The 16,593-nt window shown below is 37.4% G+C and overlaps 1 protein-coding gene and 1 pseudogene across 1 annotated transcript; both read left to right on the plus strand.

Moving 5' to 3' along the window:
• Positions 1 to 3,195: 3,195 nt before the first annotated feature.
• LOC141251015 (uncharacterized) lies at positions 3,196 to 6,467 on the plus strand (annotated as a pseudogene).
• An 8,938-nt stretch (positions 6,468 to 15,405) lies between these two features.
• LOC141251014 (uncharacterized) lies at positions 15,406 to 15,810 on the plus strand. Its single transcript, XM_073670184.1, has one exon. The coding sequence runs from the start codon at positions 15,406 to 15,408 to the stop codon at positions 15,808 to 15,810; it is 405 nt and encodes a 134-aa protein (XP_073526285.1).
• The last annotated feature ends 783 nt before the right edge of the window (positions 15,811 to 16,593 follow it).

Genomic DNA, 16,593 nt, shown 5'->3' on the forward strand with positions numbered 1-16,593 from the left:
AATGTTCCTCTTGTTTTGATAATGATCTAATGTCTTTTGTGGGTATTGAGCTTTTAGGAAAAGCTTTGATACCTAGAAGAATAGCTTTGGTGCAAGTGGGCACACTAGAGACTAGCTTTGTACATTGCGGAGAAAGCAAGTCTCCAAAGGCAGTCATGAACAAGTAAAAAGAAAAGAATTATTTTTCAAGTGAAGTATGTTGAAGACAAAGGACTAGCGTAGAACGAAGAGAGTTGTTGCGAGCTAGTAAATCCATTGCTTCATCATTTGAGTATGTCCGAGTGTATCCAAGTAAAGTAAACTATGTCCTAGCTGCAAATCATGCACCAATGTGTAGAGTATTCAGGCTAGGCGAAGGGAAGGACGTGAACCTAAGGATAGGATGAATGTGTTTCTACCTATGGATAGTGAGGAGCGTGGATAGCCAATCTGGAATAATAGGAAGCGCAAAAGTGGTGTGAAGAGGAACGCCAGCGTGAACATGTTTGTTACAAGTTTGTTGCTCAAGAAAAGAGGTGACGTGTGTGGTTGAATCTGTTGAAGCTACTTTGTGGAGCTGTCACACGGATTGCCAACGTGGCACTCTTTGTTGTACTATTGTATAGGTTTTCCTTTCTTGGAGAATAAGTTAGGAATTTTATAAATAGGTGCAATAGGTGATTTGTTAGTGCACAAACATGAGAACCACATAGTGGAGAAAAAGTCTATCTCGCTTAGGAGAAGCAACCAAGACATAAACAAAAAATGATTCGTAAAATTGTAGGGTGATTATGGTTGATTGTTTAGTGTAGAAGCTAGTGATATCAAGAGGGAGCGAGTACGTCAGTACACCTTGAGGGCAACGAGGGGAGGATAACTCGTACAGGGCTGATGAGTGATTGTATTGAGTGGAGGCTTGTAAGTGTTTGTAATCACATAGTGGAGAAAAAGTCTCTCTCGTGTTTTGAATCATGGAGAACAGGAAAATTGTTCATGTTAAACTACTCAGGAAAATGTCCAGAGAACATGGCAGTTTCAAAACCAAAGAACATCCGACAACACTTTGTAACAAAGCCAATGGTGGTCTACCTCCAGATTCAAGCCCCTACTCAAGTTCAACCTTCGTTTGCTTCAATTTCCGATGTTATGGTCATTCAAACAAGGATTTAATGAAGACAAAGTCTCCATCTAAGAAGGTATTATGGGGAGATTCACAAGAAGAGCCAAAGTGTCAAGATACTTGTCTAATAGCTATCGATGACTCTGAAACTGAAGATGACTTTAAGGTAATCCAAGACTTGTAAGTGTTTGTAATTCGTTGAGATTTTACATGAGTTGGCCTTGGATAATGAAGTTGTTCGTGCTAATGATAGATCCCGGCATGAAGAACTTTGTGATTTAAGAGATCAAATAGATGAGTTAAATAACCAATTGTGTACAAAGGCTGCTCTTCGTACTTAAATCCGTGAGCTTTGTAATCACAATGGGTTAGCTTCTGTCCAAATTAATAACTCAGCTATCTTGAGCAAGATTGATGAAGTTTTAACCAAGCTAGATGATCAAGCTGTGTCTGTGAAAGCTAAAATTGTTAACAAAATAGTTTTCGTGAAAGCTAGACAATGGTTAGTCTTCAACAATCATGGTTCGTCCGACTCAGGAACTTCTCTATCTAGCGAGCTACATGATAAAATCATTAATCTAGACAAGGAACATTACTCTTGCCGAGCACAAAACTCATACCTACAAAGCAAAGTGAGTGTTCTACATAACAAACCAGGTCATGAAAAACAATGGTATCACGGAGAGAAAGTGCATTCTATGTACGTTAAGCAAGAGCAATCTTCTCCTAACACTCAACGCCTTACACGACGAGACCATTTTGCCCTAGTAAAGGAAAATATGGTTATATTTGATATGATCATTCACTAGTAGAAAAAACACTTGTTGAGGCTCCCTTTTAGAGGCGGACCTAAAACAAAACGCCTCAAAAACGTCCTATGCTATCATATTTTTAGGTTTTTGAGGCGGAAAATTACTTTATACGCCTCAAAATTTTTTTATTGGGGTAGGCATAACATTATATGCCTCAATAAGTATCTGGAAAAATTTTCCCGGTAGATTTTATAGAGGCGGGCCTACAAGAGCCCGCCTCTATAAGAATTTATTGAGGCGGGCCGAGAATGCCCGCCTCAATAAAAATGAGCCTTCGGGCTGACTATTAGAGGCGGGCTAAAATGCCCGCCTCTTTTAAGGCCTGTTGAGGCGGGCCGTATTACGCCCGACTCATTTAATACTTGTTGAGGCGGGCCGCTGTGCGTCCGCCTCAACAAATCCCTTCTAAATAACAGCCCCGACTTCATTTCCGCCATTCCGCCATTCACTTCGTGTCTTCGTCTTCTTCGTCTTCTTCGTTCCGCCGGTTTCTTCCACTTCGTTCCGCTCGTGCGTCTCCGATGGCCGCCTCTACGCGCATTCACCCTCCTCGCACGAGCGTTTGCCCTCCTCACCGCCTCTCTGCACGTTCTCCCTCGTCTTCGCGTTCTCGTTTCGTCTCCGCGCGCGTTCGCCCTCCTCTCGCGTTCTCGTCTTCGTCTTCGCTGGCCGGTAAGTATTCTATCTACCAACTTGTGCATTTAAGTGTTTAAATCTACCCCGAACTTGTGTATTTTTTTGTGTTTATAGTTTGTGCATTCAAGGTGTCTGATGAAATTCCTCTATGAAAATATGAAAAATATACCCCTAATTCATATACTATCTTTCATCCTAGTCAAATCTAAACAACTAATACTAACAACTTGTGCATTTAAATGTTTAAATCTATCCTGAATTTGTGTATTTTTTGTGTTTATAGCTTGTGCCTTGAAGGTGTTTGATGGAATACCCCAATGAAAATATGAAAAGTATACACCTAATTCATATACTATTTTTTGTGTTTATAGCTTGTGCATTGAAGGAGTTTATTGAGGCGTTGTCTTGAAGGATCGATATTGGATCAAGGTAATACTTCTACCCTAATTTCATAGGCCCTTGGCGGGATAGATTTCATAATTTAGGCCCTTGGCGATATAGTTGAGTTTGTATTTTTTCTTGCTTAATTGCGTATTATTATCTATTAAATTAGGCCCTTGAAGGGATAGAATTCATAATTTAGGCCCTTGGCGGGATAATTATTAGAAATGATATTAAATCTTCCTCTTTTTGCAATTATTACTAGAAATGAGCCATCCTTGGATGTACGGTGCTCATACTTCGACACAATACTTGAGTGGGGTTGAAGAGTTTATTACATGTGCTTTAGCACACCAACGAAGTACGAAAGCAGAAAAAAATCCATTGTCCTTGCCGTGATTGTAAGAATATAAGGCGGTTAGATGATACTGATGAGATTGAGGATCATTTATTTCGTCGTGGTTTCAAAGAAGATTATCATGTTTGGTTTTGGTATGGTGAGAAAATACCTGATCGTCCAAGTTCTAGTGTCAATGAGTTTGATGTTCGGGTAGACACTGATGATAGTGATGATGATATTGCTGAGAATAATGAGATGGATGATTATGATGACCAAGAAGATGATGAAATAAATGGGATGATGGATGGGGTGAGAGATCACTTGAACGAACGACCTCAAATGTTCGAACAGGTATCAAAGGCTGCAGAGACTCCCTTATATCCTGGGTGTACAAAATTTAGCAAGTTAGAGGTTGTGTCAGTACTTTACAACTTGAAATGTGCTTCTGGTTGGACTGATGGAAGTTTCAACACCTTATTTGAATGGTTAGGTGAATTTTTACCAGAAGACAATGAGATGTCTATCTCTACTTAGTACGCCATAAAATTGATGTGTCCCTTAGGCATAAATGCAGTCAAAATAGATGCGTGCCCAAATGATTGTATGCTTTACAGAAATGAACATGAAAAATTGAATGAGTGTCCAAAGTGCGGTGCATCTCGTTACAAACGTAAAGGGGTAAATTCGGATAAGAGGGGCCCAACAACTATGTGGTATCTTCCAATAATACCTACGTTTCAGCGTTTGTTTTCGATAAAGAAGGAAGCCAAAAATCTGAGATGGCATGCGGAAGGGAGAAAGAAAGATGGACAGCTTAGACATCCTGCTGATTTTTCTCAATGGAGAAATATTGATAAGAAATATTCTGAATTTGGTGATGAGATTAGGAATCTGAGACTTGCTTTATGTACAGATGGTGGAGTCCGTATGGTACTTTAAGCAGCCAACATAGCACCTGGCCGGTTCTTCTAGCGATTTATAATCTTCCTCCATGGTTGTGTATGAAGCGCAAGTATATCATGTTATCACTCCTCATCTCCGGGCCTAAGCAACCTGGGAATGACATAGATGTGTATCTTTCTCCACTTGTTAATGATTTGAAATTATTGTGGAATGAAGGTGTCCCAATGTTCGATCCATACACAAACTCAAACTTTACCTTGCGAGCTATGGTTTTTTGTACCATAAATGATTTTCCGGCATATGGAAACTTGTCTGGGTACAAAACCAAAGGAGAACAAGCATGCCCTATATGTGAAGAAGATATGAAACCCGCCTACTTGAGAAATTACAAGAAAAATGTGTATGTAGAGTACCGGAAGTTCCTTAGTCGATATCACCCTTACCGTAAAAAGAAGAAGGATTTCAATGGGTACACCGAGGAAGGAGTAGCTCATACACCTTTGACAGGATCACAGGTTTATGAACGGATTAAAAATGCTGACAATAAATATGGCAAGTGCTTCAAGTCCAAATCTAAAAAGGGTGTTTTATGGAAGAAAGTGTCTATACTATGGGATCTGCCTTATTAGAAAGATTTGTCGGTTAGGCATTGTCTCGATGTGATGCACATTCAAAAGAATATTTGTGATGCCATAATTGGGACTTTGCTAAATATACCCGGAAAGACGAAAGACAACCAGAACGTTCGTTTTGATATGAAGGAGAGGAATATTCGACCAGATTTGTGGCCGGTAGTAAAACCGGATGGTAAAAATACTTTTCTGCCTCCGGCCTGTTACACAATGTCAAGAAAAGAGAAAAAGGTGTTTTGTGAGTTCTTACATGGCATTAAGGTTCCATCGGGGTATTCGTCAAATGTAAAACGTCTAGTTTCTCTTTCGGACCTTCGGTTGATTGGTATGAAGTCTCATGATTGTCATGTATTGATTAATGTTTTCTTACCGATAGCACTTCGTGGGATATTGCCGAAACACGTGAGACATGTTATAACAAAGCTGTGCGTCTTTTTCAGTTCGATATGTGCTAAGGTTATTGATCCGGAAATATTGGATGCTCTACACGTTGATATTGTCGAATCTTTTTGTCGATTTGAAATGTACTTTCCGCCGTCTTTCTTTGATATAATGGTGCACTTAATTGTTCATTTGGTTCGAGAAATCAAGTTATGTGGTCCGGTATATTTAAGATGGATGTATCCTTTTGAGAGATTTTTTGGCAGTTTAAAGAACAAAGTAAAGAATCGGGCGAATCCAGAGGGTAGTATCATTCGTGGAGTCCTTCATGAAGAGATATCTCAATACGCAGCTGATTTTTTTTCAAGGCTTCATCCAATAGGTCTTCCAAAATCTCGTCATACAGGGAGGCTTGAAGGAGAGGGAGTAATTGGTAAAAATATAATATCTCCTCCATTTGAAAGGAAGAATAAGGCACATCTTTGTGTGTCGCAGCATCTTACAGAGGTGAATCCTTACATAGAAAAGCATTACACTGAATTGCAGCACAATAATCCGAAATTGAATGAAAGAGATTTGATGCGGGAACATAATCGGACATTTATTGATTGGTTTAAGAAGGAAGTAGCTGAGGAACTTAGGAAAGAACATGACGTTTCTGATACGGTCAAGTTGTTATCTTGGGGTCCTCGACTATGTGTTCGGTCTTACGAAGGATATGATATCAATGGGTTCACATTCTACACTAGAAGACAAGATGAAAAGTGTGTGGTGCAGAATAGTGGAGTGAAGGTTATTGCATCATCTAGGGTCTATGCGAGCGCTAAGGACAAAAGACCGGTTGATGCAACACAATTGTATTATGGTGTTATCGAAGAAATTTGGGAGCTTGATTATAACAATTTTACAATCCCTTTTTTTCCGGTGCAAGTGGGTCAACAACCCTAACAAGGTGAAGCAAGATGAAATTTATCCGGGTTTGACATTGGTATACTTTAACCGATTAAGTGATAGTGACGAGCCAATTCATCCTAGCATCACAAGTTAAGCAGATTTTTTATGTGGTAGACAATGTTGATCCTAGATGGCGTGCAGTTGCCCAAGGTAAAAGACATATTCTTGGTATTGATGATGTTGTGGATGAAGATGAGTATGACGAGTATGATGATACACCCTTGTTATCAACTGTTGTTCAACCATTACGCGAGGAGGAAGATATATATAATACTAATCATATCCGTACAGATCATAGGGAGGGAATATGGGTTATAAATCACGAATGAATAAGATGAGGTGGAATCATATACTAACCATTAGCCTGTTTTTTTATATCTACTCATGAAATCATGATCTAATTATTTTTTTTACTTTGTTGCAGGAATTCTAGCTTGGGATGGCTGATGAAAGAGAAAATGCTATTTGTCCTACCCAAGGTGACCCCGAATCACAACGTGTTAGCGCAATTATACAGATTCATAAAGGGTGTGGTCCGTCGAAAGGTGTTCAAGTAAAACAGCCTATACACCTTGAGTATAATGCGTTTAATGTCCCAGATGGCCAATGGTCAAAACAATACGGAAAACAAGTTGGGAGTTGTGCTCAAAGAATAAATATTAACGAGAAAGAATACCGAAAGATAGATGAGCAGACGAGGCAAGGGTTTTGGGAGGAGACCAAGGTATAATGTCTTTTTAAATTACACCTTGAATATATACTATATTAACTATCATTAATGTACTATAAAAATTCACATCTTATGTTCCACATCATTGATGATGTGGCTAAATCAAGGGAAAAATATTTCCATTCACGTGTGGCAAAACGCTTTAGAGATTTTAAGAGCAAGTTGGTAGCTCGATGGATAACTAAGACGTTCAAGCCGTCGAAGTATCCTACAAACAAGATGCCTTGTGATGTCTACCACCATATTTCAGAGGCTGATTGGTTAGCTTTTGTTCAAGAATATCACAAGCCAGAGTAATTGGTAATAATATTATTTCCTTTTAGTGCTACTTCGTTATAGGCCAGAGTCATTGATAATAATGTTTCTAACTCATTGGTGATAATGCTCTTGACTTTTGACAGGCTCGTAGTGCGAAAGGAAAGGCAAGTGCAGCCCAGAACAAGAATCCTCATCGCACCGGCCAGGCAGGTTATATTAGAAAACGCCATGAGTGGATAAAAGAAGGACGAATCCCAGAGGAAACAGCTATATCTCTATCAAGTAGCTCCTCAATGAACTCATCGGTTCCTAGAGCTAGAAAATACAGATCAAAGGAATGGGTTTTGGCTCATCATGTTAGAACTGCGGATGAAAAGTGGGAAGTTAGCCCGAATGATAAGGATGTCGTAGAAATTGCAAGAAAAGTTGTAAGTAGTGCTTTGCAATGAATATTTACTTAAATTTACTTGTAAGTATGAACTAATTTATACTTTTCTAATCGGCATCATAGGATGAGTATAACGAAGAAGATGAAAAAGGAAACCTTACGTTTGAGGATGATGAGGATGCCCTCACCAAAGCCATTGGGAAAAAGGATCATCGTGGACGTGTCAAGGCAATAGGTGGAACTGTGGGTTATAGAGTTGCTTTCGGTCCAAGAGAACGACAAAGAAGATGTTCTAGTGAAGCTTCTTCAGATCTAATCGAATCGATCAGAGCTGAAGTTAGAAAGGAGTTTGAAGGTGAGTTAGATAAAAGTGTGGCTGAGGCCCTACAAAAGCAAATAAGCTCCATGTTACACATAAATCAACCACACTTCACTTCTACTACCGATCTTGAACCTAATGTTGATGCACCCTATACCACTTGTCATGATTCCACACTGCAACCACGTGAGCTGAAGGTATGACTGATGCAACAATTTTATCATCAAATCTTTATGTCCAAATACCTCTTATAACATGAATTAAAATACCTCTTATGCAGGAAAGGACACCATGCCATCTTGCCCTTGAGGATAAAGATTCTAGTAATAAAGTGCTCGTAGCGGATGGTATGGTACATCCCACAAATGATGCATCGTGCCAGCACTTCACACCAATGAAGCCTGATCACTACAAAGTCCAAGTTGATTTTGTTTATGATGGACATCATGATGATATTCTTCCGGTGCCTACGGGTGATGGTTTCACTAACTTAGGCGGTGCTCAGGGAAGTTTCGTGCAATAGCCGATCCGCTTAGTGATTTTCAAAGACGACGAGGTAAGAAGTCCAAGTCATTTCTCTAACTTAGGCGGTGCCTACGGGTGATGGTTTCACTTACTCACTTTTGCTCATCTATAATTTAAATATATATAGGACTATACTACTCCACGCCCAACAAAGAAGTCCAAGTCATTTCTCTCGAAAAAGGTGGATGACAGCGCCAAAAATACAAAGGTAAGTCAATTTAGGCCCTTGGCGGGATAGTTGCATATTATTATCTATTTAGGCCCTTGGCGGGGTAGAATTCATAAATTAGGCCCTTGGCGGGATAGTTATATTGAATGATATTACATCTTCCTTGTTTGTATTCAATGAGTCTCAGTCCAACAAAGAAGTGGTTGGTAGCTGTGATAAAAAAAACGGAAGAATCAGCTGCAAAAAAAAAAAGAAAGAAGAAAACGAAGCAATTCAAGGTCATGGCCAATCGTGCAAGTGGTTGCAATTTGTTATGTCTTTGGCGTCGAGAGATATATATGATAATATTCCCATTCCATTGGATGCCTCAGTTTGGAATTATGTGACGACAGATCAAAAAACATATGTCACTGCATCCGATGTAGAAGAATTACTTAAGGGGGATTGGTTAAACATTTCGGTGATTCAAGTCTACATGATGTAAATATTAATCTTTATCTATTAATTGTCAACTATCAATCTTAATCTTTTTTTGTAATTTTTCAACTATCATTCTTAATTGTTTTTCCTTTAAATGTGCAGGTATTTATTGGACAATCACACATATGCATTTGAAAATTCTGGAATTGGATTCATCTGTCCTGAGATGATGTCAAGCACTAGAATCAAGGCCGAACCATCTGTTCCAACAACTTACTTGCAACGTGTATTCAATGCTAACAGTGCCAAATTGTTTTTGCTCCCATATAATCAAGAGAAAGTGTTTTCAATAAGTTTCATATATTATTAGTATTTTAAGCAATAATTAATTTTTATCAATTTACGTTTAAATGATGCAGCAATCATTGGATTATGTACATGATAGACCTATTTAAAGGACATGTCTATCTTTTCAATTCTCTGAAAGATCCAGGCAGCAGAACGACTGATGCATCTCGAGTCCTGAATTTGTAAGATATTTGACTTAAAAACCCCCCTTTTATCATTCTCTAAGGTCCTCCTTTCGTAACCCCCAAGAAGCCCAAGAGATACAAAGATAAAACTGATTTTTCGGAAGAGGGTCAGAGGGATACTCGACCCGTTACTCGGCCGAGTATCCGCCCGAGTAGCAAGCCACCGCGCGAGCCTCAGAGACATACTCGGGCCGATACTCGTCCGAGTAACGGGCCGAGTATCTCTCTGAGGCTCGCGCGGTGGCTTGCTACTCGGCCGAGTATCCCTCTGGATAGTTCATCAACTTCACTTCGTCATGGCTCGTCTCGTCCTTCCTTTCGCCCTTCTTTGCCCGGTTCCATCCTTGCTTATGAATTAGTTTTTTTTGGAATACTAACAATATCATTTTCATGATTGGATTGCGTGAATTTTCTAGGGCATTTCAAGTGTTTAGGTATCAAGGTGGAAAGTGCGATAAATCATTGGGAAAACGTAAGACGTTTAGAGTCATTGATATAGAGGTACATATAATATTTTAAACGCTAGATTTAGGTTTGTTTATCTATAATCGAAAGCATTGTATCTAGCTAAGACAACCTCCTTATTTTGTGTAATTAGTGCGCCCAAAAAAGCGGCAAGACCGAGTGTGGCTATTATGTCATGAAGCTCATGTTAGAGATAGTCACGGGATTCGATGACTCTGATGATTACCGACTAGATAAGGTATGTAACTAATTAACTATACATTGATGTATTTTAGTTTTTTTATCAATAATTTCTGTGTTTCTTATGAAGCTATATACTAAGAGGACGACATCATATACTGTTGAAGAAATGGATGTAGTTCGTGAGCAATGGGCACAATATTTTACATCGAAGTATCTATCATTGGATTGAACTTATTCGTACTTGTCATATATATATGTAAACTGTTGTTGAGAACTTAACTATACTCTGGTCAAACCTATTGTGTTGTTGTACATTATTCTATAAATTTGTGTGTGGTTATTTCAGCCGATTTTAAGAGCAGGTAGGGGCATCCAGAAGCCCGCCTCTAAAACCTCCACAACAAGTGCCTTCGAAGGCACTTGTTGCGACACTTATTGAGCCTCTTTTAGAGGCGTACAATAGGCCAGCCCGCCTCTAAAAGCCCTTGTTGAGGCGTACAATACTTTTAGAGGCGGGCTTCGTTAGACCCGCCTCTAAAAGTGTCTTTTTTGAGGCATATTTAGCGCGCCTCTAAAAGTGTTCCCACTTGTTGCAGCCCCCTCATTAGCTGCGAACGGTATACACCTCAACAAGTGTCAAAATGCCCGCCGCAAAAAGGGTTTTTTCCACTAGTGATTATTGTACTTATTGTGGGAACAATGGTCACTTGAAGTATGAGTGTGAGCGTCTAAAAGCACTTAAACAATGGCCTTATAAGTTTGTTGAGACTAAATCTAAGGGTTAGCTTAATCAATCGAGTCTTTCAAAAGAAAAGCCTGATCAGAGCGAGTTATCTAAAACTAAGCGTGTACGTACTTGGCCCTCAAAAGACAAGCACCGACAAGCTAAGGCAAAGCAAAAGTTAACTTCTAAAGGTAAACCCAATCAGGTGCTCGATCTTAATGATGAAAGCTACCATGTGCAAAATCCCAAAATTGTGAAGATGAGTGTTCTACCTTCCAGTTCTGAGTATGATAATTCTAACAGCCCTACGAAGCCAAAGCTTCATTGGTTCTCCAAAGCTTGAACTTGTTTTTGCAGGTTTGGAATGAAGAGTAAGTGCTTAATAAGTAGACGTGGTTCAAGCAAAAGATTAGTGCGGTATGTATATACATAGTTTGAGCGAAATATCACTATGTAATAGCCATGTAGTTTGAGCAAAACATCACTACGTACAGGGGCTATATCAGAACTACTCTAATTCCAAGCGAAAGGAGGAGATCTCTATCTTCTTCAGGACTAAATACAATAGATCAAGCAACGAGACTAAGATAGTTATAAGCGAGTCTCAAAGGATTCAAACGACTCTTTATTTTTACTGAACCATATCCAACAAACCGAATATCAATGTTGGAGAGATTATTGATAAGGGTGAAGCTTACTCATGTACCAACAGAGAACCAAACCGCTGACATTTTTACTAAAGAACTGAACCGGGTACCTTTCTTAAACCTACAACTTCAGTTGAGATAAATTCCTATCAATTAGACCATTCGTCAACTCGTTGTAAGTTCCTTTTGACTGGCTACATTTATGCATACTACTTTGTCTTTCGGAGCTTAGGATGAGATACACTTTCATGACCTTTTCTTGTTAACTTGCTATATCTGAACAAGAACTGACTAGCTTGATGAGTATATTAATGCAAACTTGTTACTATCTTCTACATCATGGAATGCTTTTCTTTACTTGTCTTGAAAGTGGTGATCGTCTTCTTGCCTTATTACATGCCTAAGAAATGATCCACTTCTAAGTGTCCCTAAGCTGAATTTAGTGTTTTGCTTCTTGATTCCCTTGATAAACTGCACAACAGGAGTATGCATTATTGTGACAAAAAGCCAATATCCCATTTAAATGCACATGATTATTACATACTATATGTGAGTGTGAGAGACCCCACTTTTATGTGCATTATATCCCTCGTAGTCACGCTTTGATATTCATGTTAAGATACTGTATCACATCTCAATCGTTATTGTACCTCTTCTGGTATTAGTAGTTAAAGCCCCAACTAATCAAGCGAGTAAAGAATGAACTACCTCGAAGCCCAACACAACTATCAATTCCAAGTGCTAATCAAGTGAAATGAAATCTAAAGACAATACTTTATGGCGGTATTCAGAATATCTTGTCCAGTGTTGCTTCACAAATATTAGCTCGAGACCAGTACCAAGCTACTCTTTATCATTTAGCATTAAGACAAGCAAAGTTATTCTAAGCAGAATTCAAGTCTCTTGGTAAAAGCTAGTGAACATACTAAGGAAGACGGTGGTTTGATTTGATACTCCTACTTTGTTTCTAAATATTCCTTGTGTGACTATTTCACAGACTCGTTAGGATTCCAGCTATAAAAGGTGTGAGGACTATTATATACATTCACAATATGCGTTTGGTTGACTTTAGTGACTTGAGTGCTTCATGGTTACTGTCTTGATTACATGCTCTTTGAATGATTATGCATATTATCTGGGTTAAGCATGAATGAGTAACTCACTTTTAGTTGCCTTTGATGAATTATCTATTCCTTTTCGATGATGCCAAAAGGGGGAAGAAAAATGGTTTCGGCAGGTGAAGCATTGAGGTAGAATACTCTTTCCGTTGTCAAAGTTGAGAAGAATTTGGACCGGCTTGGTATAAGGTGGAATAAAGGTATACTTGCTAAGTGCATTTAGCAAGATTTTGAGCAGATTTGGTAAATCTATCAAGTATCAGTTTAAGCTTCATTTCATATCTTAAGCTTAACTGAGTATGTTTTGAAATTAATGTGCTCACAATGTTAAGTATTTGTCACATCAAAAAGGGGGAAATTGTTAGTTTAAGCATGAGTAGCTTAAAAGTATATCTTGTTTTGATGATGATAAACACAACATCTAATGTATTTTGTGAGTATTGAGCTTATAATAGCTTTGATAGCTAGAAGGATAGCTATGGTGCAAGCGTGTGCGCCAGAGACTAGCTTTGTGCCTTGCGGGGAAAGCGAGTCTCCCAAAGGCAGTCATAAACAAGTCAGAAGAAAAGAATTATTTTTCAAGTGAAGTATGTTGAAGGAGAAGGACTAGAATAGAGTGAAGAGAGTCACTATGAGCTAGTGAATCCATTGCTTTAACATTTGAGTATGTGTGAGTGTATCCAAGTAAACTAAACTATGTCCCAGTTGCAAATCATGCACCATCGTGTAGAGTATTCGGGCCAGGCGCAGGAAAGGACACATTAGTACAAAAAGGGGCATTGGCTACTGCCGATTTACCATGATTCCGTGTATTAGGTTAGTAAAATAGCATCACACGTATTTTTACTACAGTTTTTAATATAACCGTAGTAATTAAACAGTGTATTTACCACATTTTTATAATAACCGAGGTAATTGACCAAAGTTTTGCTGAAATACCACAACTCCTCATAAGCAGAGTAATTTTATGGTAGGTTTACTACGTTTGAAATTTTGAGGGAGTAAATATGGTGTAATTTTACTACGGTTAAATTATATAGAAGTAATTATGTGTAATATTAATACGGTTTAGGTTACCGCAGAAGTAATTGTTATATCATTTTACTACCGTTTCTATAAGAGTTAAATTAACATGGTTTAATATACATTTAGTTCTATTTATGAAGAATCCTAGACTACAATTTACTACTACTAACACTTGTCAAAAAGTTACCGTTATAATAATATATAGTCTTGATTATTTTCTATTAATTAGGTATCTTAATTTATGTAATATATTCTGCATTATTTTCAAGAATATCATGTTTTTATTTGAAACTTGTAATAAAATATTCTATTTTATACAAGAAATATGGTTTATTATTAAAAATATAACATTATTTCATTATTTGATTATAAGGATATCCAATAAAAAAAATATCTAAAATAAAGAATAAACAGAATTACAATTAACAAAGAAAGTATTATTTAAATGTGAAAATATAATGCATGTGTAGCATGTAAAATATTCTAATTTATGTACAAGATAGCTACAACCTACAAATAATATAAACCTACATAACAATATAAGATATCTCACTAAATCTACGTACGAGATATGTATTGTTTACCATATATTTTCATTATTTTTAATTTAAATATATTTTTTAATATATCTTAATTGTACGGTAGATATATTATATGTCATGCCTTTATTTTATATTCAATGTGTCAGCTAGTATATTCTAATTTATGTATAAGATAACTATTGCTTGTCTAATACATTATTTAGGAGATGTAGTTTTGAAATAAATTAAAATAATTTTTTTTTTAAAATAACATTGTATTGTATTATCATATAAATAATATATCTAATTATAGATTTAATATATATAAATGATAAAGAAAGAAAAAAAATCATAAGATAAGAGAGATTTAGGAGATGTAGTTTTAAAATAAACTAGACTAAAATAGAGTCTTATAAAAAACAATATTATTGAAAGTATTATACATTATGTGCAAAATATGTGCAAAATTTCATGGACTAGCTACTTAGTTTAAAAACATATTTTTGATAATTTTATTCTTGAAAGTATTATACATTATCTAGTTATTTATTTATGTGAATGGGATCTTCACCTTATCCTATTTATTACAATACTTAGATGTTTGATATTTGAGTATATAGTAATATATATTTTGTTAGAAACTCATATTTATATATTATAGTTATTAAATGATTAAGTAATAATTGATATAAATTTTACAAAAATATCAAATAAATTTCTTTAGGTTTTTATTACACTTTTTATATCATCTATTTATATATTTTGTATTTATATTCTATATTTATTTAATATTTTAGTAGACTCTTACGGGTCAACGAGTCGAGTTAACGAGTCGAGTAAGGGGACCTCCTCTCGAGTTTAATAACTTTGGGAGACGGATCGGACTCTAAATGCACTAATTTAATTTACAATTTTCACTACGTGATGTAATCCAACCGCGAACTTAAATTCAAAAACATAAAAATACCCCGCGTCGTATGAAACTACAACTCAGTAATTGCAAGTCCCATCCCCATGAACTGGATTTCCAAAGCGAATCGCAGCCATCAAAAGCTTGCCACATTATCTATCCGTGCCGAACCCATATAACTAATCAAAGTCGCAACCCCTTTTATATATATATTAACTTCCAAAATTCATAGAACTACATCAGTACATCACTCGTCTTATACCTTTACAAAGGAAGCCTCTGATTCTCTTCTACAACTTCATTACTTTTCTCTCAACCCAAACCCTCATCAATGGCACCCAAGGATGAAAAGAAGCCCGCCGAGAAGAAGCTAGCGGAGGAGGAGAAGGCCGAGAAGGCGCCGACAGAGAAGAAGCCCAAGGCCGGAAAGAAGCTTCCCAAGGAGGGAGGCGCCGTCGCCGGAGACAAGAAGAAGAAGAGAACGAAGAAGAGGGTCGAGACATACAAGATATACATCTTCAAGGTTCTAAAGCAGGTTCACCTTGACATCGGTATCTCCAGCAAGGCGATGGGGATCATGAACAGCTTCATCAACGACATCTTCGAGAAATTGGCTCAGGAATCATCGAGGAACAAGAAGACGACGATCACTCCTCATGAGATACAGACTGTTGTACGCCTGGTTCTCCCGGGTGAGCTTGGCAAGCACGTAGTCTCTGAGGGTACCAAACCCTAACCAAGTTCACTAGCTGTTAGGTATGTGAATCTTTAGGCCTTTCTAGGGTTTGAAGATCTGAAATTGTGTTCATTTGGGCTTTTAGTTTATGTAGGTAACAGGTAGATCTGAATGTTAGGTACTCTGAAATGAATGAAGAATTACAGTTCGACGAATTTGTTTTGGATTTAAAGTTTAATGTTATTGATAACAAACTCCCAACGATCTTGATTATCATCATTTCCAAGCATATTTTACAGTTCTCTTACATAAAATGGATGAAGGATCGGTGCATATACTGTATTAACGCTACTTGAGAATTGTAATGCTTCGGAAGTGAACAAACCATGATTAATGAATGGCTTTTTACAAAGTTTCCCGCACTCAATAGAGATCACTCTTCTTGTTTACTACTATTAGACCTCAATTCGATGAATATTGCTCTGCTGTAAATTAACCACGACTGACACAAAATCACCACGAGATGATTTACTACAGTTAGGATGTGTTACTGCGGTGCAATCATTTTCGGAAACATTACCATTTTACTACAGTTTGACATATAACACGGTTGCATAACCGTGATAAGTGTGTAACCGTAGTAAAATGATTAATCATAGTAACACGTTTACTACATCCAAGTTTACCACGTTTGTCGAACCGTAGTAACAATTTCCAATTAACCGTGGTAAAAAGCTATTTTTGTACTAGTGACGTGAAGCTAAGGATAGGATGAATGTGTTTCTAACAATGGATAGTGAGAAGCGTGGATTGCCAAGCTTGACAAATAGGAAGCGCAAGAGT

The sequence above is a fragment of the Phyllobates terribilis genome, unplaced genomic scaffold (genome assembly GCF_046119375.1).
Source record: "Phyllobates terribilis strain yellow unplaced genomic scaffold, ASM4611937v1 Scaffold_6468__1_contigs__length_44317, whole genome shotgun sequence".
In the NCBI taxonomy this organism is placed as follows: domain Eukaryota; kingdom Metazoa; phylum Chordata; class Amphibia; order Anura; family Dendrobatidae; genus Phyllobates; species Phyllobates terribilis.